This window comes from Martes martes (genome assembly GCF_963455335.1).
Source record: "Martes martes genome assembly, chromosome: 4".
Lineage (NCBI taxonomy): Eukaryota > Metazoa > Chordata > Mammalia > Carnivora > Mustelidae > Martes > Martes martes.
In genome coordinates this window covers 187,242,717-187,267,776 of record NC_137891.1, presented here as the reverse complement: position 1 = coordinate 187,267,776, position 25,060 = coordinate 187,242,717, and the positions used below count along the sequence as shown (strand labels likewise).

The window sequence follows — 25,060 nt, the reverse complement described above, 5'->3', positions numbered from 1 at the left end:
TCTTTAAAAAAAAAAGTAACAGATGAAGACAGGAATGGACGGATTAAATAAGCCCATGTATCAAGAAGGAACATCCAGGGCGCCCGGGGGGCTTCAGCTCGGGTCATGATCTCAGGGTCCTGGGATCGAGGCCCCACATCGGGCTCCCTGCTCAGCGGGGAGCCTGCTTCCTCCTCTCTCTCTGCCTGCCTCTCTGCCTGCTTGTGATCTCCGTCTGTCAAATAAATTAAAAAAAAAAAAAAGAAGAAGGAACATCCATCTGCTACTGCCCCTCCAGAGGAAAACTACTGCATAATTTATTTATAGAGCCCTATCCAGTTTTGTATACCAGCTCTACCACTTACTAGGGTAACGTTTTCTACTTTCTAAGGCTGTTGTCAAGATTAGGTGAATTAATACAAGTAAAAGAACTTTGAATAGTACGTTGGCCCACAACATTAGCCATTGTTACGGTTATTGGGTTATTGCTGCTTGGAGCACAAATGTAACCCAGGTAGGGAGGAGCCTTAAGAGATCGGGTGGTTTACCCCTAGAATTCACTCCCTTTCTTCTGCTGTCAAACTCCTACTCATCCTTCAAAACCCAGCTTGAATATTAATTCCTAGCTTTTCCTAACTGATCAGTAACACTTTATGGGACGCCTTCTGTAGGTCAGGCTCTGGGCTTGACCCTGAATTCAAGAGAGGCAGAGACAGAGACTGCTTATCCCAGAGCTCAGAATAACACGTGCAGAGAAGCCGGATAATGGCCCAAAGATGGAAGGCACTCTAGAAAAGAGCACTGGGACGAACAAGCACTGGCCAGGCCAAGAACAGCAGAGGGAGCCCTGCCGGAAGGGCTCAGAACCTCCTCTCCCTGCCAGCCCAGCCCTTCTTGTTGGGAACTGGGCTGGTGCTGGGGGTGGGGACCCTATTTATTTGGAAGCCCAGCAGGCGCATTTCACGTCATTAAACTCGCGGGCATCACCGGGAGGCTGGCCCTGTGTCACCCGAGCTCTGAGGCTCCGAAACGGCGGTGACTTGGCCGCTCTGAGACCCCAACTCGCCAGAGACAGGCCTGGGATTCCAGCCCCGCTCCCCGCGCGCTCTCTCCAGCACCCGGCTGTCTGCGGAGAGGCGGCCGCTGCTCTCTGGCGCCCCCAACCGGCCGTGGAAGAAGTGGGGACCCGCAGACCCGCTCGCGTCGGGGCCCCAGTGCGCAGGGAGAGAGCGGATCTAGCCAGGGGCCTCCGGAGTCAGGGTCCTCGGGCCGCGCCCTGCGCAGTGCTCCTGCGGCTCCAGGCTCCGGGCTCGGTCACCCCGGGCGGGAGCCAGTCAGCCTCGGACCCTCGCCCCACGCGGTCCTTTCCAGCCTCGGTGTTCCCGCCTCTGCCCTCGCGGCGACGCGCGGAGTGGCTGCAGCCGGGGCCCGTCGTGGCGGTGCAGCGGCCGCCTGGGAAGAAGGGTGGACGGGAGCGCCGCGCCCGAGCAATGCTGCGGCCCAGCGAGGAAGGGGTGTCGCCTGCAGGTCACCCAGAGGACACCGGGAGGGGAATTCCTGGGGTGGGAGTGAGGCGAGGTGGGTAAAGTGGAAGCAGGGGAGGCTAGACCTTGGGTAGGACGCACTGCCCGGTCCTGCGGCCTGACCTTCCAGGGCCACCAACGGGGTGCTGGAGAGGAGGGGACCGCGCACAGGACCCCTCCGCACGCCTCCAGCCCGTTCCCCCTGGTCCCAGCGCTCCCAACCCCAGCGCTCCACGACCGCTGGACGCCCCGTCGGGTCCGTGTCCGGTAGAGAGGAAGGAGCCGCGGGGAGGCCGAGGGCGACGCGGGGGCTGGCGGGGGCTGGCGCGGGTTCCGCGGCCGGGTCCCCGCACCGGGCACGCCCCGCCGCCTTCCTGAGCTCTCCCAGAAGATGTCGGGAGCTATCTTCACGCCCCTGGAGGGCCTGGGTGCCCTGGACGCCGCGAGCGGCCACCCGCTGGTGTGCCCGCTGTGCCACGCACAATTCGAGCGCCCCTGCCTGCTGGACTGCTTCCACGACTTTTGCACCGGCTGCCTGCGCGGTCGCGCCACGGATGGCCGCCTCGCCTGCCCGCTGTGCCAGTGAGTGCCTGGAAGCCCCAACAGCACCCCCCACCGGGCCACCGCCGCGGGGGGGATTGGCTCCTCGCGGGAGGGGAACTAGATGTAGGGAAGGCTAGGCTCCAGCTCTGCGCGGCTCCCAGCCCGCCCCTCTCCGCACCGCAGTGCGCAGGCTCCCGCCCATTTTACAGAGCAGGTTAACCGAGGCCTGGAGTGATGGCCGGAGGCCTTCCGTAGAAAGTCTGGAGGCAAGAGCGAGGCTAGAACATAGGTCATGTCGCGGCACAGTGCTGCTACGCAGTTCAGGATCTCAGCGCAGCGGTCATAACATTCCCAGAAATCGACCTTGGAGATCAATTAAGTCTTAGGCCAACAGAAGCAGGTTATGTTGCCCCAAGTTGCAAGTGGTGTCCCTGGTGAGGGGGGAGGTTTCCATCCTTGACATCCCAGGCTGCCACCAACCCCAAAGACCCCCAGGATTCACCCAGGAGGAGGCAGGGGGAGGGACAGGGTCAGAGTGAGCACTGGGAGAGAGATTTATAGCAGGTGCCAAGTCCTATTTTTAGTTCCAGCCTGGAATGTAGGGGGCGGGAATGGAGGTAGGGAGCCGCCAGGAAGGGGAAGGGGAAGGGGCATCTGGATGGTGGCTGCAGCTTCTCCACAGACACCAGACGGTGGTGAAGGGCCCCAGCGGGCTCCCTCCGGTGGATCGGCTGCTGCAGTTCCTGGTGGACAGCTCGGGGGAGGGCTCGGAGGCCGTGCATTGTGCCAACTGTGACCTGGAGTGCGGCAAGCAGGCAGGGAGGGCTGGGGGTGGGCTGGGACGGAGGGGGCCGGGTTTGACGGTCCTGAGGCTCCCGGTGCACCCAACATGTCCTTAGACCATTATCCATTTGGACTCTCCAAAATCTAAGGCACCCTGAACCCCAAATGTGGGCCCCCTTTTACAGGTGGGGAGACTGAGGTCCAGAGTAAGTGACTTGAAGCACTAGCAGATAGTGGCAGAGGTTAAAGTCATTTGGTGTGGGGAGAGCTCACTGGTCCCCAACTAAGATGGAGTTGTGACCTCCAAGAAGGGCCGTCGGGTGCCCAGACTTGGGTCTGCCCTTAAGGGCCCACTGCTCCCTGGGGAGCTGTCCGAAGCTACCCACTGCCCAAGGGGAAGTGAGGACAACATGCTGTGCGGAGGGGTATTCCTGTCCCCCCCACCCCAGGCTATGAAAGACCAAGGAGCAGGTTGGGCTGTGAAAGGCACATGGGACTCTTGACCTGTGAAAGCTGCATGTTGGGGGGAGGGTACCCCAAGTCCTAGGAGGACAGCCGTGCAGGAGCAAAAGCTCAGCGTGTGCTAGGCAAGTGCTGGGATAGGTGAGTTCCACCACAGAGAGATGACCAGCAGGAGGTTAGGAGCTGGAGGTGGGGAGAGCAGGGGAGGCAAAGGCCTTGAAAGCTAAAGTGAGGGGGCGCCTGGGTGGCTCAGTGGATTAAAGCCTCTGCCTTCGGCTCAGGTCATGATCCCAGGGTCCTGGGATCGAGCCCCGCATCAGGCTCTCTGCTCAGCGGGGAGCCTGCTTCTCCCTCTCTCTCTGCCCGTCTCTCTGCCTACTTGTGATCTCTGTCAAGTGAATAAATAAAATCTTAAAAAGAAAAAAAAAAGAAAGAAAGCTAAAGTGAGGAGTTGGGGTCTGTGCTTTCATAGTCATTGCTGGGTTCAAAACCACAGCTGCAGCCTGAGACCTGGACCCTCAGCCCTGGCTCTGGCCCAGGGAAGGGGAACCGGTAGGCTCTCATTCCCTTCCTTCTTCCAGCCACCTTGTGACTCCAGATGGCCAGGGTGGGCACTGTCACTTGGCTACTGTTGAGGGTACCAAGGAGGGCTCAGAAAGCCTTCAAGCTGGAAATTTTGTTGTAGGAAACATGTTTCTGCTGTGCCCCACCCCACTTCAGGTTCTCTTCTCATCCATGAACTGGGTGTGTTAGAGCTTCGGGATCCCACAGAAGGGATGCCCGCAGCCACCTGCCTCCCCCACGCTGAGACTGACTCGCTCAGTGACAGGTGCGGGCTCAGGCTCCCCAGCGGGTGGGCAGGCTGAGGCTGCGCTGATCCTCCCTCCTTAGGATGCAGAGACCACGTACTTCTGCAACACGTGTGGGCAGCCGCTGTGCGCCCGCTGCCGCGATGAAACGCACCGGGCACGCATGTTCGCGCGCCACGACATCGTGGCCCTGGGCCAGCGCAGCCGCGACGTGCTCCAGAAGTGCAGTGAGTGCGGCGCGCCGGGCGGCCCGAGGTCGGGGGCCGGGGCAGGGGCCAGGGCGGGGGCGGGCCTGCCCGGAGCCCTCACCGCTGCTCCCGCCACAGCGCTGCACGCCGAGCCCTACATCATGTTCTCCACCGACAAGAAGTCGCTGCTGTGCATCCGCTGCTTCCGGGACATGCAGGGGTGGGTAGAGAGAACGGGAGGTGAGGGGGCTGGAGGGCGGCCTGGAGCGGGGCTCACGAGCCGGATCCCCGCAGGGAGAGCCGGGCGCACTGCGTGGACCTCGAGTCAGCCTACGTGCAGGGCTGCGAGCGGCTGGAGCAGGCGGTGCTGGTGAGCGGGGTGGGGGGCGCGAAGGGCAGGGATGGGTGCGCCCGCCGGGCTGAGGCCGCCCTGTTCCCAGGCCGTGAAGGCCCTGCAGACCGCCACCCGGGAGGCCATTGAGCTGCTGCAGGCCATGGTGGAGGAGGTGCGGCGCAGCGCCGCGGAGGAGGAGGCTGCCATCCATGCCCTCTTCGGCAGCATGCAGGTGAGGGGTGCTGGGGACCCGTGGGCCCGGTGCCACGCAGCCTCACCAGCCGCAACCCCATGCCTACAACACCCCACCTCCCGCTACCAGGGAGTTTGCGGTGTAGCCGGGTGGCAAGCATGGACCGGCTTCCAGAAGTTCCTTAGTCACATGGCCAGGAGAGATCCAGCCCCAGGCTGGTGCTAGGGGGAGGGTTGGGGAGGGAAGGCGTCCCGCAGGAGGTCCCCCAGGGCTCTCAGGCGGCCGGATGCAGGAAGGAAGGGCTAGGAGGCTGGGGAGATGCAGCCCGCCTCTCCAGCTGCGTGTCTGGGGCCGGGGAGTGGGTGAGTGCTGGGAGGCGGCCGGCTGAGCAGGCCGAGTCAGAAGCAGGCTGTCCCTCCCAGGACAAACTGGCGGAGAGGAAAGCGCTGTTGCTGCAGGCTGTGCAGAGGTGAGTGATGGCAGGGTCTCCACCCCCTGCCTCTTGGCCTCACTGCTTGGACCTGGGCAGACCTGGCCCCACCCTGGGAGCAGGACCCCTGGGTGAGGAGGGCAGGGTGCCCCCGGGCGCAGGAAGTGCTGACGGGGAAGGGTGCACAAAGGTGGTGGGGAGATGCAGCTTCCGGCATCTGAGGTCCCCGCTAGGTGGGGGTGAGCAGCACTCCCCACCGAGAATGGGCTGCCTGTCCCTCCCCCAGCCAATACGAAGAGAAGGACAAAGCCTTCAAGGAGCAGCTGTCCCACCTGGCCACTCTGTTGCCCACCCTGCAGGTGAGGGGAGCTGGGGGTTCAGGGCTGGGCACCCCAGGCCAGAGGCCTCCCTCCCCTGGCCAGGTCCTGAGTCGGGTCCCTCCCGCAGGTTCACCTGGTCATCTGCTCTTCCTTCCTCAGCTTGGCCAATAAGGCTGAGTTCCTGGACCTGGGCTATGTGAGTCCCCTAGCTCCCGAGAGAGCTCCCCCCTCCCCGCCAGCGGCCCACTCTGCACACCGGACTGCCACCTCAGGGCGTGGCAGCCTGCCCCTGGGCAGCTGCACCAGGGCTCTCCTGGGCTTACCTTCCCCTCCCCCACACCACCATCCGTGAACCATTTAGCTGAGCCCCTTTTAAAAGGACAGTGAAGGGGCACCTGGGTGGCTCAGTGGGTTAAAGCCTCTGCCTTCGGCTCAGGGATGGAGCCCTGCATCGGCTCTCTGCTTGGCAGGGAGCCTGCTTCCTCCTCTCTCTCTATCTGCCTCTCTGCCTACTCGTGATCTCTGTCTGTCAAATAAATAAATAAAATCTTTTAAAAAAATAAAATAAAATAAAAGGACAGTGAAGCCTGGAAGGGAGCATGAGCCTCCACTGCCCCAAAGTGTAGTGTGTCTACTGGAGTCCAGCCACCCCCAACTTTCCTGTGGATCTGGGGGCTGGGGTGGTGTGGGGGTTCTGGGACAGTCCCGGGGAAGGGCTGGAGCCCCCGATGCACAGCAGGTAAAATGCCAAAGACAGCCCTGCCTTCTCGCTCCTCACCTCCCGCTCCTCCACCGGCCTGAGCACCCCTGTCCTGCTGCAGGAGCTGATGGAGAGGCTGCAGGCCATCGTCACCCGTCCCCAGCACCTCCGGCCAGCGCAGAACAGCAAGGTGCACGGGGCGGAGTGGGCTGGGCTGGGGCGGGGGGACCAGCAGGTACAAAGGCCGCCTCACCTCCCACTCCTGCCGCCCAGATCACTAGCGACCACCACGCAGAGTTTGCACGCTGCCTGGAGCCGCTGCTGCTGCTGGGCCCGCGGCGGACGACAGGTGCTGGGGGCGGCACCAGCACGTGAGCAGCGGGGTGCAGACGGGGTGGGGGGGCGGCAGAAGGTACCTATTGCAGTGGGGTCTGGCTGCTTGCCGCCCTCCCCAGATGCCAAAACCTGGTTAGGGGAGGATGGGGAGGCCCCGGGGCTGTCCCCAGCTGCCACGGCAGCTGCCACCACCCAGGACGGGGCACACAGGGACTGAAAGGAAGGGGCAGCTTGAGCTAAAGGCCTGACTTCCAGGTCTTAGTCTGGAGAGCCAGCAACACAGGAGGAGTTAGGAGAAATGCCCTATGGGGCGCCTGGGTGGCTCAGTGGGTTAAAGCCTCTGCCTTCGGCTCAGGTCATGATCCCAGGGTCCTGGGATCGAGCCCCACATCGGGCTCTCTGCTCAGCAGGGAGCCTGCTTTCTCCTCTCTCTCTCTCTGCCTGCCTGTCTGCCTGCTTGTGATCTCTGTCTGTCAAATAAATAAATAAATAAAATCTTTAAAAAAAAAAAAAAGAAAGAAAGAAAGAAATGCCCTAGCTGGACGTATGTGCCAGGGACCCTGGGAACCCAGTCCGGGGACACTGGGCATCAGGCCAAATGTCCAAGGTCCCACACGTGAGTGAACAAAGTTAACCCCGGACCAGCCCTAACACGTCCTGATGGACTCCTGTCTGTACACAGACACTTCCCTGGGGAGTTTTTAAAATACCATATGCTGATGTCCTAGTCCTGGCACGGGGGGCTACCGGGGCTTTTTCAGAGCCCCTGGGTGGTTCTGGCTTGTGGTCCAGGGGGAGAGGCTGAGAGTCTGGAGAAGGGGAAGACCCTCTCACCGCCCTCCCCACCTGCATTTGCACTGGCTCTCTCCTCAGGCTAGCAGCGGGCTCAGGCCCCAAGGTGCTGACGGGGCCCAGCTGCCCTTCCCCAGCGGGAAGGATGTTGGGGCCTCTGGTCCGAAAGCCCACGCTGCACCGGTCCATCAGCACCAAGGTGCTGCTGGCGGAGGCGGAGGACACGCCGTTCGCAGAGCACTGCCGCCACTATGAGGACTCCTACCGGGTGAGCAGGGGCCAGGGATCTGCGGGCCGGGAAAGGCCCCACCGCTCTCTCTCACCAAAGTGCAGTGGCCAAATCTGGTCCTGGCCTCCAGGGCCCTCGCGGGGAACACAGCCAGGCAGGCGCTCACTGGGTATCCCTGCACAGCGCCTGCAGGCAGAGACGCAGAACCTTAAGGACCAGGTCCAAGAGCTGCACCGGGACCTCACCAAGCACCACTCGCTCATCAAGGCGGAGATCATGGGAGACATCCTGCACAAGTCCCTGCAGGTGGACGCGCACATCGCCTCGGAGTACGCTTCCCTGCAGGGGATGAGAGCAGTCTTCCAGGAGGTAGCGGACCGCCCCCCGCCCCCCCTCCAGCCCCGCACCTGACTTCCCTGCAGCCCCGCCTGTCAGCTTGAACACAGGCTACCCCAAGACCGGAAGGGGAGAGAAGGAGGACCTTGGTCTGGTCCATCATGAGGCCCTCATGTGGCAGGCTCTGGAACTGGGGTCTTTGCTGCCTAGAATCACATGAACTAGCTGGGGGTGCCCTATGGCCCTGAGTAGCTAGAGGACAGAAATGCCACCAGTGGAAATTCCAACTCATGGCCGTATGCAACATCCAACTCACTTTCTCTTTCAGATTTGGGAGGAATCCTACCAGCGGGTGGCTAACGAGCAGGAGATTTACGAAGGTCACAGGCCCCTGCTGCTGGGTGCACCCCTTTCCTGGAGCTAACCCACGTGCTGGCAGGGGCAGGAAATCAGCTACCCACTAACCAGATACAAACTCCCATGCTCTCCCCCATAGCCCTCGACTTTGCCCTACAATTGCTAATGCCCCAAAACGATACATGTGAGGTCAGGATTCAGGAAGCAGAATGCCTTCACAAGACTTACATTGCCCTTTAATTAAAGAGGCAATCGCTGAAATGGTTGGGATATTTAGATGGTATGAGGCTTGACAGTGAGAACCTGAAGACAAGACCCAGTGCTCTGGCCTTGGCTCCCACAGCCCAGCTCCATGACCTTCTCCAGCTGAAGCAGGAGAATGCCTACCTGACCACCATCACCAAGCAGATCACGCCCTACATCCGCTCCATTGCCAAGGTGAAAGAGCGGCTGGAGCCCAGGTGAGACCAAGGGGTGTTCACAGGAGAGCCAAGACACAAGGATGTGTGTGGGAAGGGTGCCACACATTCAGAAGAGCTCTTTTCAGGAAGCCAGTGGGTCAGGATATGAGGGCTCACTGGGCGTCTGGGCAGACGAGGTTCTGGACATCTCCGAAACACAGAATGAGTGGGCTGCTTTGAGTTTCTGCTTCGAGGCACAAAATCGCTCCCTCTAGCCCTCAGGAATAGGTCAAAGCAAAAGATACTTCCTGGGATGTAATGAGGGCCCTCAGCAGATCCCGGCAGCAGGACACGGAGGAGAGAGCAGAATGTTCTGACTACATGCTTAAGCCATGTCTGGATAAGGCTAGGCTCTCAGCACTGCACTTAGGCATCAAAAGGTGTTACAATGGCAGAGGGATGTTGGTGGCAGGTCCTCAATGTGCCTGTTTCTTGAGTCACCTGGCCCCAGGGTGGGCTGATTGCCCTATAGGTCTGGAGCGCAACGGTCAGTCAGCCTGAGCTCGTCCTCTACCACCTTCTTGGGGACTTCCATTTGCCTCACCCCTGCCTTCGATCTGTTTCCTGTACCCCATGTTTCCTCTTTCATGGTTTGGTGGAGTCTACCCCTCCCCACCATAGTCCTTTGATCAAGGTTGCACAGGAGGTCTATATTTTGGAGAGCACCAGTCTGAAATGTCTTTATTCTGCCTTCACACTTGACTGATAGTTTTGCTGGGTATAGAATTCAGATTGAAATTCTAGACTGGGGGTCGCCTGGGTGGCTCAGTGGGTTAAGGCTCTGCCTTCGGCTCAGGTCATGGTCTCGGAGTCCTGGGATTGAGCCCCGCTTTGGGCTCTCTGCTCTGCAGGGAGCCTGCTTCCCTCTCTGTCTCTGTTTGCTTCTCTGCCTGCTTGTGATCTCTGTCAAATAAATAAATAAAATCTTTTAAAAAAAAAAAAAGAAATTCTAGATTGGAAATGATTCTCCTTTGACAGCATCGCTGTATTATTTTCTAACTTCCAAGACTGTCTTTGAGAAGTTTGATGGCATTCTGATTCTTAATCCTTGTGACAAGACCTACTTATTCTCTGTAGAAGCTTGTGGAATTTTCTCTGGTCCCAGGGTTCTGAAACTTCCCACTGGTGAGGGTCTACTTCCGCCCATCAGAAAGAACCCGGTCTTTGCAGCCTGGAAGTTCACCTCCTTCAGTTTTGACACACATCTTTTTGAACCAGTGAGTTGATTTCATGTTTTCTCTTTCTGGAATCCCTATTACTGGACATCGGCTCTTCCAGGCTGGCCCTCTGATTTGCCTTCTCCGGCTTTTCTTCTATCTCTTTGTCTCTCTGCTGTGCCTTCTGTGACACGTCCTTTTTCTCCCAACCCTTGTACTGAGTTCTTCACTTTTGAAGAAAATTTCCACGAGCACTTTAAAAAACTTCATTGTTTACCAATTCCAAGAGCTCCTGCTTTGTACCCTAGACTTGTCTTTTTCGCAGCCTTCTGTCGTTTCTCGGATGTGTCTTAACCCTCTGAGGCTGATAGTGTTTACTGTTTCTTTCTTCCCTAAGTCTGTTTCCTCCACGTGTTGGTTCAGGTTTCCATCTTCCGTGTTAAAGGCTTCTCTCCAGCTGTCTTCGAGCACGTGCTCGTAGTAGGAGCCGGGGGACAGGGGCGGACCAGGTAATGGGAGCATGTGGGTGGCGCTTCAGAGCAGGGGCAGGGCCAGGCAGGGCTTTTTTTCTGTGTTTTCCCCGGTCTCTTCCCTGGAGGCCGTCATGTAAAGCATTTGCAGGCACACGGTTCTCACCTGTGTGTGGTACCCTCCGAGACTGGCCCTTTGGTGGGCTGTGGGAGGGGCAGAGGCAAGGGGGCCGCCAGGTGCCAGACCCTCTAGGATTCTGTGGTGTGAATGGACACGGGCCGAGGCTTGTCCCGCTGCCCACTCTGAGCTTGGGTGTCTCCCGTCTGCTGAGGTAGTTAACCCCTGACGCGTGCCCTCCAGCTTCAAAAATCTGGGTGTTATCCTTTTCTGTTCTCGAGCTGGAGAAGTTTCTTCCCCTATTATTTTGGTCCCTTTACTAGAGTTTTAGCGAGTTTGAGGAAGAAGAAAAATTAAAGTGTGTGCAACTATATGTTCACCCAAGCCGCAAGTGAACCTCCTGACTCGGAGAGGTCAGACTCGGCACAGCTCTGCACAGTCCTGGTGGTGTCCCGGTCTACCCAGGACGGGCTGCAGCATCGCCTCCTCAGCGGGCGTTCAAGGCCGTTCACTCCACACACTGCACAATTCCATTTATAAAACCTCAGAACCAGACACACCTAGCCTCTGGCATCAGCAGTTGAGATGCTGATGATCCCCGGGGGGCCTCTGGGCGGCGGTGACGTTCTGGGTCCTGCCTACCCAACTTGTTCAGGCGACGCACATGTACCAAGCCTCATTCTTATCATTTGTGCGCATTTCCTTCTGGGTGCTCTGCTTCGGTGCAAAAAATGGCTTCAAGTAATGTGCTCCTGGCTGCCTGCCTTTGTGGGGGAAATGGCGCCTGTGATCCGTTTTGGCAAAGGGAAAGCAGCTGAGGCTAGAGCCCAGCTCCTGGAGGTTTGGAGGGAGGAGGGAGGTTGCCTCTGTCCCTTTCCAGGGCACCATTTTCCAGGTGGCTGGTGTTGCTGCCTCTGCTTCCTCCACTTCTACTGCAGGCAGCCCCCCTGGCCCCGAGCCCACTCCTGGGGCCGCCTCTGGGCCCAGTTGTCCTCGGGAGCCTCTGGCTGCAGCCCTCGGCCTCTCAGTAGTGCTCACGGCCGTCCTCACCACACTCCTCTCTTTCTTCAGAGGCAGCCCACACCTGTTTCCCTCCTGCCGCTCGGGCTGTCCCTTCTTAGGCTGTCTGGCCACTCTGCCACCTCTGCGCAGTGCCCAAGCGTCAGCTTTCCCCACGGCCCAGTCCTACGGCCTCTCCCCATCCCACACCCTATGCTTAAGTGGCTTCATCCAGTCCTAACTTTAAAATCCCACTGTGACACAGGCGACCTTCAAGCCCTCCGCAGCACAGGCCCTCCTGAGCTCCAGACCCCTCTCCAACTGCCCCTTCCTGGGGGTCTCCACTTGGACACATCACAGGTGCCTCAGATCCCCCAGTGGCAGGACTCCACAACCCCCACCCCCAACCCAGTGAGTGCCATCACAGCACCAGATGCCCAAGTGAGAAGGCCAGGGGCCTTCTGATTCCTTTCCTTTCCTCGCCCCATTTCCAACAACCCCGAGTCCTGCTGACATGACTGTCTCAGGCCATAGCTGTCCCCATGGCCGCCCCAGGCCAAGCCACCGTCACCGACCATCTCCGGCCCCTCTAGGGTGTTCTATAGCCAGCGGTCTTAAAGCCTAGAGTTCCCATCACTCTGGGCCTGACAGCCCTTTTGGGACGCTCCTCGTCCCCCTCCGACCACACTAGCCCCTCACCGCACTCCAGTCACAACGGCCTTTCAGTTCGCCAACAAGGCAGACCAGTTCCCCCTTCCCATCCTCTGCCTGGAACGTTCTTGCTTCAGACTGTCCCAGAGATCCTCTCCACATGGGTCTCTGCTCCTGCCAGTCCCTGCTGCCCGGCCCTGCAGCGCCTTCTGCCCAACCTCCGCATTTCCTCCTGACCACAACGCAGCAGTCCCGAGAGCGGCCCCAGCCCTAGTCAGTATCTGAGGACCAAAACCCTAGGCAGGCCCATGAGTGTCTCGCTCAGTTGGGTTGTCTAGAGAGCTGCAGGACAGGCGGCGGCCTGCTCTGCTGCCTTCAAGCCTGCTGGGAGCCGTTTCTCTCCCTCAGGCTTCAGGTGCCCGGGGACCCACAGTCGGAGCACCTACAAAACATGCACGATGACAGCGCCAGTGGAGAGACACAGGCCAGGTAAGGCGGGGCTCTCCAGCCCAAGCGGCGAGCGATTCAATCTCAGAGACAAACGTGGGGCACAGAGACAGGCCCCAGGTTTTCTTTCCCATCTGGCCCAGGCTTGCTGCTGACCAGCTCTACGAGCTCAGCTGGGTCTGTTCATAAAACACGGGGCTGGGGAGGTCAGAGGGCGGATGCGGCCTGCGTTCTAGAATTATAAGTGGCCATGGCTGCGGCCTGCGCCGCTCACGCCGCCCAGGGCTGCACGCACTGCAGACTGGCCCGCACGCGCTCACACCAAGTGCCTCAGAGTCTCTGAAATGAGAAAAAGTGACTCCACGTGAGAGCATCACTGTTCACTGGAGATGGTGTCTGCCAAAATACTTGCCGGAGGAGAAAAAGAATGTGCCGGAACAGACACAGGACGGGCCCAGGCTGGTCTTCCAGTATTCTGCTCTCCGTTAAGTGAGCTCGCCATGGGGCAGAGAACAGGGCGACAGAAAATCCGAACGGGCCGAGCTCGCAGGCACGGAGCAGTCTGCTGCTGTGCAGACCAGACACTGGTCTCACCCTCCCTGCCGCCAGGTATAGCCCAGATGCTCCAGCGGAGTGTCCGTTTGAACCTGTTGTCCCCACAAGGCTCTGAGAAGGCCTGAACCGCACATGTTCGGGCAACTAAAACTCAGTAACCGTGACACTCCTTCGGGAGACGATCCGGTTCTGGTTCACCCACGGGTGGTCCCAGAAAGGCTTCCTGTTCCGAAAGCCTTGGCCCCTGTAGATGTTAGTGCTGGCGTGGGGGTGGCCAGTAGAACTCATATCAAGTGTCCCTTTAGGAACGAGCTAGTGAGTGTCACAGAGAAGAGAGAGAAAACATCAGAACCTAGAGGAAGCGGCCGGACTCTGAGCAGCCCCACAGAAGAGCCTCTGCTGAAGAGGAAAGACGCTCCCAGACCCAGACAGAAGGACGGGGGTGATGTCCCCATGTGGAGGGAGCACCCGACTTAGCAAATGGGACTGGCCCGGAGAGGTGGGCATTTTACAGCCCACACATGAGGACTGGGATATTTAAGAAAAGGCTGTTCCCATCATGAAACAAAGGGTAATCACTGAACAGCAGAAAAACCCAGAAACTCTGACAGGCCCTCATTTCAGATTCTTTGGCCTTAACTAAGCTTCACTCTTCCCAGCGTCTGCACTGCATGGAGCCCTGGTCCTCAGGAGGCTGGGGCCTGGGGATGGCATCCCCGGCCACGTGGAAAAGCCCCTTGCTGCTCGGGCCCCTCCCAGGCGTCCCAGGCGTCTGTGGGCCCAGCGTGCACCACCCTGAACTTGAGACCGTGGGACTCTGGCACAGTGCAGCACCTGCCCCACCGCAAATAAATTCAGCGTCCCTGAGCCACAGCCCCCGCGCCAGTAAGCTGTGCCCAGTACCCTGGGCGTAGATGCAAAACCGTGGCTCCGGTTTTCTCCTTTGACACAAGGACTGAGCTCACGGAGCAGAGAAGCGGCTGGCGGCGTGTGTGGCAGGAGGCGGTCACAACTTCTCCGCTTTTCCCTGCTTTTCCAGACGACGGTCACTCTCGCATGTTCACCTTCTATCGACAGTAAAAGATGACCCCGGAGTGACTTTTCTCCAGTGGTTTCCACTCCTGCGTGGTGCCCTTTCTCTGAGATGGAATTTCACCAATGCTTAAGGAGGAAAATTAACCTGGATGACCTAAAATTTCGTTTTGGAGATAAAAATGTCCACAGTCACATTTTAAGCAGATATCCAGCTTGTTCAATGGTTTCCAGCAGCAAATGGCTTCCACGTGCCAGGGAGACCACCACGTCAGTACCTGACAGCACCACGTCCACGTCCAGCGCCTCTGCCCCTGCTGTTCTGGGGCACAGACACGCTTGTTCCGCAGCCTCACAAACCCCCGGGGGCCTACAGGGCAGGAGGAACTTGTCATAACGGACTGGCTAGAGAGATCAGAATTCAGAACTGAACCGAGTGGGCAAAATACATCTGGTTTCATGCGGTAGGTCCTGGACATTTCTTAGAGGTGACGTGATGACATCCCACACAACCACGCTACGGTTCATAGTGAAATCAAGTAGTTTTATTTAAGAATTGGAAAGAATATTCAGTATCTGTGAAAGAAAATCCAATTTAAAATATTTAAATAAACATTTCTGCATGTAAAAAGAAGAGTAGAATAATTACTCCATTAAATTACTCTCCTAGCTACGGGGCGGCTTCCTCTAGAGCAAGCGCTTGGGACCACCGCCCCGACGGCTGGCGCTCCAGGCCCAGGGCAAGGCGGCAAGCTCTCACAGCAGGGCACAGAGCGCAAGCCTCCCCCACCAGCCTCATCAAGCCACTACAGAAGCAAGGTGGCAGTGGGAGATCACAACTATCTAAGGCAGTAAGAAAGTGCAGTGAAGGGACAGTGGTTTACTGTACCTGTGACGGAGGGACTGCTGCCAGAATGAGCCTGAGCTACGGCCGACCCTCCTGAGCCTAAGCTAGTAACACGAGTACGGTTTAGGAGTATTTCCCTATCGTGTCAATCATTCAGAGTGTTAAATAAATGCAAGGGATTAATAAAGTTTAGTCTCTAGGCTCAAGAAGCAGTTCCTACAGATGACGGCCAGTGGGGTGCGCCGCCTTTCGCTTTCAGCCGGGCTTAGCTACTCACTTCCTCTTTCCTACAAGCTGCTATTCTCAGCCTAGCCTGCAAATCCTCACCGACAGTTTCATCTCACGCTCCTTCGGAGTAGCTCTGTTCCATGCACTGCCTTTTCTCCATTTCAGAATCTCCACTTTAAAACCCGCAATGGAAAAAGTCAGTCATCTCTTGACAGTTTCTTAATTTGAGGGAACTGGTGACGTGGCCTTTACCCAAAAAGCTTTAGGGAATACCCAAAAAGCCTGTACTTCATTAACCTGATTCTCTGCCGGGTACAATGTCACTGCTAAATTTATAAAGTTAAAAATAATCTGAGAATGTCAGTACTGGATGAAAGTCAATCATCTGCCAAGTCTTCCCCTCAGCAGCTCATCTTTTCTCCCCAAGTAACTGCTGACTTCTACCCTGGGTGCACAGGTCGGGGTTGGGGGGGGGTGTCTCCCTACTCCCGCCCACAGGACTGCTCTTTAAAGCCCAGGTGGTGTAACAGCAGCATCTCACTGCAGAAACACCAGGCCTGCCAGCAAGGTGGGCTTCACGAACTCCAGCAGGTGGACAAAGCTGAGATCATTTTCTGTCCACAGAGCCAGGGGCCGTCAGGAGCTGTTCTCCATCTATTAAACACAACTTCACAGTGCCCCCCCGCCCCGCACCCGGGGGGGAATGAAAGCTGGGTCCAATCCTGTTAGATGCAGCACAGAACTTTCCCTCAAGAAGGTGGGGACGGCTCCCGACACCCCGGACACGCCCTCCTCCAGTCTGCAATCCCGGTGGCGTTGACTTTGCTAAGCGTGGTCTGGAGAGCACGCCAGAATGGATTCGACTCAAGTTCCCAGAGTAAGTGCATGTCGACGTCCCACTGGGGAGTGTTCGCGCCAGAGGGACCGGCTGCTGAGAGCTCCAGCAGCGGCCTCGGCCGGCCTGGCTGCAAGGCCCTCTTGAGGGCCGATGGCAGGGTCCACTCACACCAGGAGAGTGTCATCCCAGGAATCAACAAACCCGTAAACCTCTTTGGTATATATAATAACGAAAAAATTAATTAGGCCATGGAATCTAGAAGTCAGTACTACTTCTGAGTTGGTAACACGCTCTTCTGAACACACAACTCCAGCATCTGGTGCGGCCGACCGGGTCCGCGTCTGTGCCATCTCGCACGGTGCAGATTCCATTCACGCCATCTCTCTTATCTAAGGATCAGAAACGTCTGACGTTGTTCTTCTAAGTTTTCACAACACCCCTATGAGGTAGGTGGTATCGACCCCATTCTACAGATGGGGAGTCTAGGCACAGAAAGGTTAAGCGGCTCCTCAAAGCCGCCGGGCAGCTCTCGGCTCTCCGTCACGGCCACCGCCAACTGCAGGAAGGATTTCGTGCTGAGACCAAGGCCCTCTCTTGTCCAGAATTAAACCAGGGTCTTAAAGCTGATGCAGTTAAAGCCAACCACTCTCCCCAAACTTGAAAAACAAAAATACTGACTAATTCTCAGTTGGGATCATTTGCTCTATTTAAGACTTTTGTGAGCGGACTTGCTTGAACTGTGTAGTTATATATGCTCGAACAGTCTGTCATGGCATTAGAGTTGGTGGAATTTTGAGAATAGAACATAGAAACCAATAGTTAAGAGACTTCAATGGAAACACAAAAATATAAGCTGTGATGTAGTAGGGCTAAAATCCCCAATAAACGGAGAGTAGTACTTCCCAACGGTTAACAAGGCCTTTCACAGAGCGGGGGTTCAGTTAGCATTTCTTGGATAAAGGAAAAATGACACATCTCCAACATGCCTGTCACTGATAACAGCCCCCTCTCGGGAGAAGAGCAGGAGCCGGGACCCCAGGGAAAGCCACAGGGGCCCACAGTCTACCTGGCTTGGGGTGCCCTTGTTAACACAAAGCCACTCAGCCAAAGCATCCGGAGGTGTCCATGCTGCCTTTCTGCCAAATAAATGCTGGGGCTCGAAACACTAAGCCCCCTTGAAATTTATACCGCTATTTATAAAAAATAGATATGTAAATACGATTAAATGTATTAAGAGCCAAAGTGCCTTATAAAGAATTATCTTTAAAACTGTATAGATGCTCATGCACTTAAGCACAGAAATAAGGAGGTCAAAGCTGTGCCGTCGTGTTGTTAAGGATTCTGAATGTATTTCTAACACTAAGCACTGTTGCCCACGTACCCCTTCCTGCCAAAGAAGCCTCACTCAGTGATGAGCGAGCCCACCGCTCCCAAGGGGTCCTCATTACACTAAATGCCTCGTGGGGGATGGTGCGCGGCCTGGGCTGTCACCAGGGCCCTTCTAGGGGTCAATGTCGAATACTGCTGTTATTTGCTCCTTGTCCATCTTCGATCTGTGTCCTACCTTGATTTAGCCCAAGAACAGATTGCTCTAGGGTGTGGGTCCTTTGGCCCTCAGGCCTTCTGACCACTGGTCTTGAGTGATATTCCAGAAGAGTAATTGGTGACATATAAAATGGTTCAGAAAATCCATTCTGCAGAGCGGTTGACGGGAGGCAGCCACGGCCCAGGCCATGTGCAGTGTGAGGCCTCTGGGCCCAGCCCGGCCCGCTCCAGCTGTGTTATAGCTCGACCTTGACCCCTTTTATAAAAGGCAGCCCCGTGGGCACCCGCTTCTTATACTCCAGGTACTCCTCTCCAAAAAAGTGAATTAACGAGATCTCCTCTTCTTCTGTTCGATCTCGGAAGAATCGCCACACTGTCAGAGCATAGCCAATGCCACAGATGGGATTACACAGCATCACCTGGCGGAGGACACGAAGGTGATCAGGGTCAGTGTCCTGACACCAAGAACTTCAGCAGCACCTGTTTCTCCTGAATATCCACACAGGACTTCCTGCCAACGGCCCAAGAGACTCTCAAAATACTACTAGGGTCTTTGAGACCTGAGGCCGTTCACTGAAACCTTACCACTCCTTTCACATTAGAGCTAAACAAACACTGAGCACTGTAGTTTTTTTCTAGACACTTTTTGGTAGTTCCTCTTTTTTTTTTTTTTTTTTTTTACATTTTGTTTTTATTTATTTGACAGACAGAGATCACAAGTAGGCAGAGAGGCAGGCAGAGAGAGAGAGGAGGAAGCAGGCTCCTGCTGAGCAGAGAGCCCGATGTGGGGCTCGATCCTGGGACCCCAGGATCATGACCCGAGCCGAAGGCAGAGGCTTTAACCCACTGAGCCACCTAGGCACCCCTTGGTGGTTCCTCTTATATGAGAGAGATCTAAAAATTAAAAGATCACCTTTTCACGGAACACCTGGGTGGCTCAGTTGATTAAGCGTCGCCTTTGGCTCAGGTCATGATCCCAGGGTCCTGGGACTGAGTCCCACATCGGGCTCCCTGCTCAGCAGGGAGTCTGCTTCTCCCTCTCCATCTGCCTATGCTCCCCGTGCTGTGCTCACTCCTGTGCTCTCTCTGACAAATTAATAAATAAAATCTTTAAAAAATAAAAATAATTTAAAAATATAAGATCAACTTTTCAGATTTCAATCCTCAGGGCAGGTGACAGCAGCTCCCGATCCCACCCCAGGTGTGAGTTTCTGTGGGGCTCCCAGCCTGCCCCTTCCCGTTCCACGCTCACATACACACATACCCCTCACGGCTACCTCGTCCCCTCCTCCTCGCCCCCACGGCCTAACCCTATACCACATACAGTGCTATTGTGAAATCACCAGTCTTCAAACCACTCCCTTGCCCAAACCAAGAAAAGCTATGCCTTAGTCATTTCCTCCAGCCCCCTTCCCCTGGGCTGTACCCACTTGGACCTCCTGTCACCTCCTTATTCACGTGCTTTTCCCACTTTGAAAACGTCTTTCCCCCCTGAGCCACAGCTAAACAACCCCTCCAGGCCAAGAACATCTCCCCGCTCTCAGGAACTTCTGTGCTGTGTGGGAAACCCACCACTCCACCCCTGCCCACTCTGATGGACCCCCACGGACACATGTCCTCCCCAAGGGGGCAACTTCCACCCAGAAAGCCAGGCACATGCCCTCGACTTCTTACTCCCATCATTGCTTATGGGGTACTGAGCTGTATTTCAAGCCCCAGCAAAGCTCTTTCCAACCAAATAGCCCCCACAGCAAACCCCTGAGGTGCCAGGGCTGTGCTCAATGTGTGAGGGCAGGCAGGCTAAGCAGCCGACGCGGAAGCCAGGACTGGCCCTGACGGCGATCCTGGAGCCCGTGCCCTCATAGCCGCCACACCCTGCCGTGGGGTTTCCCAACTGCAGGCCTCAACCTGTTCCTGAGCCCTGAAACCCATTCATTGCATCATTAATAGAACTACAAATAAGACAAGAAACAGGGTATTTTGTACTCAGTAAGTACTATCCTGGGAAAGGCCTGTTCCGCTTTTCTACATGCGTGTGTACTGGGTGACAGTGTGAAAAGATCGATGGTCACAGAGGTGGGCAAACTCTTCAGTCCTAGAGCACTTCCGTACGTAGGCGGCATTTCTGGCAGATGACGGATTCAACTACTGTCAGCTTGTTCTCAGGGAATACGACTGCTGATGCAGCGTGAGGTTTCAGAAATGCAAGTATTAAAATAAGTCCTGTGTGGACTGTCCTGCCCCTTCTACACCATTGGGGGTCACCAGAGAGTCCCCAACAGACCATGCATTGCCAATGGAATGCTTGGGGGCTCCAGACTGGATTTTCCCGAAGAGGTGAGGAGTGTCCTAAGCTCTGGTCACATTCTCTGGCCAAGTCTCTCTAGGACCAAGAGAACATATTTGAGAGGCAACAGGCAGGAAACAAGGCTTGGTCTGCAACCTTAGAATAAACCTCTGTAGCTCACGTTAAATCTAATCCAGACCTTGGCCTCATCCACAGCAGCTTCTAATGAAAATCAGAATCCACCTGGGCAGCAGAAGGCTCTCTCTCTCTCTCTCCCCAAAGCCCCATCTCTGTCCTCACCCGACTCGGGTGCTCCAGATCTAAGTTAAAGAAGCAGGAAATGGGTATAGCACCTAGAATCACCAGGAGCTTACAAGTTTAGGGCACCCAGATTTTAGGTATATAGTAAAAAAATGTTAAGGACTACATCAGTTCTTTTGCGTTTTATTTGGTTCTCACTCAAAACACGACAAGGGGCAGATGCACCTATTTCAAGGAGACCAACAATCTAATGAATCCACTGAAATCCACTGAATTGGACACTTTGAAATGGTGAATTTTATGGTATGTGAGTTATGTCAATTTTAAAAAAGTAAAAGAAATTAAAGGCAGCCACTGTCAATTCTGATACTATACCTGGGTTCCAATACTCCAGTAAAACCACCCAACATAGGAAGGATGCCGGAACCAAGCGTACACTCCACTTGTCACCAGAGTGTGGGTTTCCGATTTCTCATTCTGCACCACGTGATTGAAATTGGAGCCAGCTGTGAACATCGCCGCTTTCCTCAGACATTCTCCAAAGACCACCATCAGCAGCCCCATGGCACTGAGCCAGGTGATCTGCTTCAGTTCTGGGGGAGAGACGTGTGAGAAACAGCAAGTGAAGACCGGACTGCGGTGCTCTCCCTGCGGACGCTTAAAATTAACCTAGTTTTCCAAGGCTAGCAACGTTAGGAAACATGCTAGTGGGCAATCAGCATTTGTCATCACATTAAAACTTAATTATAAGCAAAACACATTCCCCTAAGTTGTGCTGTTCATCTGTTTAAAGTGCCAACAACCCAATCAGAGCATCTTGGCAAAGACCTGATGGACTCCCCATCCGAGTTCCCCTGCCACATGCCCCAGTGCTTCCCCTGGGGACAAGGAGAGCTAAGTAAAGCAGAGAAGGATCTAGTGTCTCCCGCCCTGGCTCTTTACTGAATCCCAGGAACCACATACATTTCAATTAATTTGCTGTGGAAAGTTCGATTTGAGAGCAGGTTTCAGATGTATAGCTTTTTGTTAATAAAATCTTCACAAGAAAAGTCTCAAGTCACAGAAAATGAACAGATGCAAGTTTCTGACTGTCAAGTGGGGATTACAGCTGCCACACGTTGGTATGTTAGGTAGTGTGGCACGTTACGGCAGGCTTCAGGCAAACAGTCAACCCGTCCTCCATTCAAACTCCAGCAGTGGAATTCACAGGCTCTGCTTGTCCTCTATAAAGAGCTTAGGGAGGATTGAGATCTGGGGAAAATCACTCTGGGAGATTATACCTGAGAGGTAAACCCAAGTCACTGCCCTCAGCCCTGCACAAAACCACTCTTCTCCCCTCCGGAAGAGAAAGTAGGACACACTGACCTGGCCAAAAGATATTTTCTAGTGTGAACTCTATCCAAGAAGAAAGAGCAGCTACTGTGTACTCCAGACTGTGATTCAGGAGAAAGGAATCCAAAGACAGACTTTTGGGGTTATTGACTGCTGTGACTAAGTACTCCGAAAAATGGAATAGTGACAAGGAGCACATATACCTGTTTAAAAACAAAAAGACAGAGAGGTAAGCTGGGGCAAGGGAATCAAGTCAGCCATAACTCAAAGTACAAATCTGGGTGTGCAGAACTGTCCCTGAATTCTAAGAGAAGACCCCGTTGCTACCTCTGTGAGAGTGGACAGCAGGCACCCACATGTAACGTGACTGCTCAGGTTTGCCGAAGGTGGGGTTTTAAAAGGACTACATGTGGGATGTAACAGACCAAATGAACATAGGTAAGGAAGGCATTATGGGCCCATCAGTCTGTTAAAAATGATACTACACACCGTAAAATATGAAAGAGGAGCATAATAAAAACAAAGCAGTGATGTATGTTGAATACGAAAGTTCAACAAAACAAATAATTCCAGCAAAGAAGGATTAGATGGCTCAGAGTACTGATAACAGGAGATAAAGCTTTTTACCTTGAAGCCACTGGTTCATATCCAGGTCAGGGATTAGAAGGCTCAAGGGCCTGAAATCATAGTGTAGGGGACAATCCTACACTGGCCGTGGGGGAGGCACTAGATGTGACCTAATAGAAATTAGAGATGGAAAAGGCCTGTGAAGACGAGCCTGAGCCTTGCCCCTTCCTGTCACCGAGGACCTGTACCCTCTTCTGGGATGAGGGCACCTACCGGGAGGGTGCCAGGGAGACCTGTTTCTGCCTGCAACAGAAGCAACCAGTGGGCACAAGCTCTTGGGGTCCAAGACCTAGGAATCTAGGTGGAAGTTAGAGACCTTATAGAAACCTCAACAGCCTTCCGCCACTCCGAGATGAGACGAAGGGATGAGGAAATACCACTTCCGACCCTCTGATCCTCCCACCCCCGCCTCAAAACCATTATTCCCCCAAGTACTTCTTACCAGCCAAAGTGATTCCAAGAAGACTGGCTGAAACTTAGCAACACGCCGCAGCCAAACACAAAGCCAAGGAAACAAGCTCGGATGGCTATCTGTAAGGGACCCAAAAGCAGCTCAGTCACCTGGCTGCTCCCGGAGCACATGCCGGCATTCGGGAGCACACATCCTACTTCTTGGGATAAGTAGGCTACTGGCAACCCAGTACAGCTGCCGTGCTCAGCGATAACAGGGTGAAGCAGGGAGGTCTGGGCTCAAATGCCGCTGCCACCCCTCTCTGGCGGTGTGGCCTTGGGCAAGTTACTTAGCCTTTCTGGCCCTCGGGCTTCCTCACACACACGATGGGGTAACCACAGACCGACCTCTGGGGGCTGCTGTGCGGAGCACCCACGTAAAGCACCGAGAGCAGGTGCCACCTAGTTCTAGCTGCCATTGCTAGGATTACTGCCATAGCTATCCAGAGCCGTGGGGAAACCGCATGAACCTAGTTTATTGGCAAGATTTTCCCAAGACCACGCAGCGAAGCTGGTCCGGGCAAGCGCGACTCCGAGTCACTGCGGGTGCCCCTGACCTGACACTTGGCAGCAGGTAAGTCTCCACACCTTAAATTACGTAAAAAAAAAAACTCGCCGGCCCGCTCCCTCCCCACCACACGCGCCTCTGCCGCAGCTGCTGAACAGCACCAACTGCAATTTCCCACCCACTCCGCCGGAGACGTGGGGGCCCGCGCCCCCTGAGCCCCGAGCCTGGCGAGGCTGCGTCCCTCCCGCCGCCTCAACTCGCGGATGAAGAACACGCCCAGGGGAAGCGGCCCCGTCCCCCGCAGGCCCAGCTCCAGACCCCGACCGGACCGAGCCCACGCGCCGTGCCCAACCCACCGGGCTCCCGCCCTCACCCTGGCCCCGGCCCGGCCCCGGCCCGCCTCCGCCCGGCCCGCACCTGGTACCGCGGCGGCCGGTAGAGCAGCAGCAGCAGTGCGTTGAGCCCGGCCACGTAGAGCGCCAGCCCGGTGCGGCCCTGCAGGCCGGCGCGCGTGAGCAGCGGCAGCGCGAGCACCGAGGCGCCCAGCAGGAAAGTGGCGAGGCTGAGGCGCGCCTCGGAGCCCGGCGGAGCCCGCGCCGCGCAGCCCGCCATGGCGCCGGGCGGCCGACGAGCGGGCGACGGCGCCGGCTGTAGCCCGGGGAAACCCGCCCGCCGCGCCTGCGCACTACGCAGCCGACGCCGACCGGGAAGTGCGGCTGCCGGGAGCCGCGCGCCTCCCGCGAGCTCTCGCGATACCACCGCGCCGCGGGGCCGGTCCCCAGGCTTTGGCGGGAGCGCTCCGCCCACGGCCCCGCCCCGTCCGTGGCCCCGCCCCGCCAGTCCCCCGAGCCCTCTCTCCCCCCGGGATCCCCCACCCAGGACGAGGGGAGAACGGCGGGCGGGGCCACGGGGCACCCGGGTCCCGGGCCGAGAAGTGGCCGCCTGCGTCTTCCAGAAAGGAGCCCCAAACTCAAGAATGCCCCCGTCCGAAGAACTCGAAGCGACCCCGCCCTCGGCCAGCCCCGCACGGTCCCTCCGCGACGCTGACACCCTCGGGCGCGCAGGCGCGAGCTGGGCCGCGAGCTGGCAGCCCGGGCTGCTTCCGCGCGGGGACCCTGCCCGGGAGGCAGCCGGAAACCCACACGGGGACTCTGCGCGCGGGGCGACCGCCCACTTCAGTTCGCGGTGGGGGAGAATGTTGGCCAGCCGTGGAAGAGCTCAGCAGACACCCGCTTTTAAAAGGCAGAGCACGAAACTTTACAGGGCGACCCTGGCTTCGCTTAGGGGAGCAAAAGCAGACGTGTGAGCCTGGAGAGACCGTGGGAGTAGAAGCCACAGTTTTTTAACAGCGGTCATCTTCGGGGGACAGAACAGTGGGTGACTTCCACTGTCTTCTGTGTATGTTTTTGTGTTTTCCATATTGTGCACAATCAACATACATTACTTTTTAAATCGGAATTTTTAAAAAAGTGTTCATGGCCTCCCCCAGGGGAGCTCACAGAGGGGTGATGAAGGGGAAAGACAAGTAGACAAGTGACTGGAATAAACTATGGAGGGGTGGGAGTGGGGTAGGAGCCAGGTAAGAAGGAGAGGAGGGAGAGGGACTCCCAGGAGGGGCCTGCAGGTGGGTGGGCAGAGGGTTAGGGGGCCGCATGGGAGAGATGCTGGAGCTAGGTCTTGGGGCACTCAAGGACTGGCAGCCTTATGCTGGAAATGAGAGCAAGGGCATCTATGGAGAGGGAGGGGGGGCGGGCACCAAGTTTTCAGTCTCAGGCAGGAGAAAGGAAGCCTGAGTTGGGATAGGGGACAGGCCCCGGGAGAGGCTGGAGCCCAGAGTAGTGGGTCAGAGAGTGCTGAGACCAGGCAGGGTGTGCATTGCAGTCACCCAGACCTGCATTTGAGCCGCTAGCTGCCCCATCCTCTTCTGTCCCCA

At 56.5% G+C, this 25,060-nt stretch overlaps 2 protein-coding genes across 3 annotated transcripts; one reads left to right on the top strand and one right to left on the bottom strand.

Annotated features, from left to right (window-relative positions):
* Positions 1–990: 990 nt before the first annotated feature.
* RNF207 (ring finger protein 207) lies at positions 991–15,643 on the top strand. 2 transcript variants are annotated; one of them, XM_080803065.1, is made up of 18 exons: positions 991–2,084; positions 2,728–2,860; positions 4,182–4,326; positions 4,426–4,507; positions 4,582–4,657; positions 4,728–4,853; positions 5,237–5,283; positions 5,531–5,603; positions 5,692–5,760; positions 6,386–6,454; positions 6,538–6,635; positions 7,474–7,660; positions 7,805–7,990; positions 8,286–8,337; positions 8,658–8,775; positions 12,579–12,659; positions 12,901–13,226; positions 13,478–14,830. In XM_080803065.1, exons 1-17 carry the CDS (start codon positions 1,894–1,896, stop codon positions 12,983–12,985), a joined length of 1,818 nt encoding a protein of 605 aa, XP_080659191.1. In that variant the 5' UTR covers positions 991–1,893; the 3' UTR covers positions 12,986–13,226; positions 13,478–14,830. The 2 variants fall into 2 exon arrangements, with proteins under 2 accessions (XP_080659191.1, XP_080659190.1); XM_080803064.1 differs by lacking the exon at positions 12,901–13,226 and having other exon boundaries at positions 7,474–7,990; positions 13,478–15,643.
* Positions 14,729–23,816, bottom strand: ICMT (isoprenylcysteine carboxyl methyltransferase). The gene is made up of 5 exons (XM_080803066.1): positions 23,545–23,816; positions 22,612–22,700; positions 21,576–21,745; positions 20,586–20,803; positions 14,729–18,081 (listed from the first exon to the last, which is right to left on the bottom strand). The coding sequence occupies exons 1-5, from the start codon at positions 23,737–23,739 to the stop codon at positions 17,899–17,901; spliced, it is 855 nt and encodes a 284-aa protein (XP_080659192.1). The 5' UTR covers positions 23,740–23,816; the 3' UTR covers positions 14,729–17,898.
* Between the last annotated feature and the right edge of the window lie 1,244 nt (positions 23,817–25,060).

What these genes read in the sequence shown, in the direction of transcription:
- RNF207 (XM_080803064.1), top strand. Translation starts at nt 1,894, where the DNA reads ATGTCGGGAGCTATCTTCACGCCCCTGGAGGGCCTGGGTGCCCTGGAC. An exon ending in TGCTTCCGGGACATGCAGGG is followed by an intron (nt 4,508 to 4,581) that starts GTGGGTAGAGAG and finishes GGATCCCCGCAG; the next exon opens with GGAGAGCCGGGCGCACTGCG. An exon ending in GCTGGGGGCGGCACCAGCAC is followed by an intron (nt 6,636 to 7,473) that starts GTGAGCAGCGGG and finishes CTCTCTCCTCAG; the next exon opens with GCTAGCAGCGGGCTCAGGCC.
- ICMT (XM_080803066.1), bottom strand. Translation starts at nt 23,739, where the DNA reads ATGGCGGGCTGCGCGGCGCGGGCTCCGCCGGGCTCCGAGGCGCGCCTC. An exon ending in AGAAAATATCTTTTGGCCAG is followed by an intron (nt 20,804 to 21,575) that starts GTCAGTGTGTCC and finishes TCTCTCCCCCAG; the next exon opens with AACTGAAGCAGATCACCTGG. An exon ending in ACTGGAGTATTGGAACCCAG is followed by an intron (nt 18,082 to 20,585) that starts GTATAGTATCAG and finishes GTCCTCCGCCAG; the next exon opens with GTGATGCTGTGTAATCCCAT.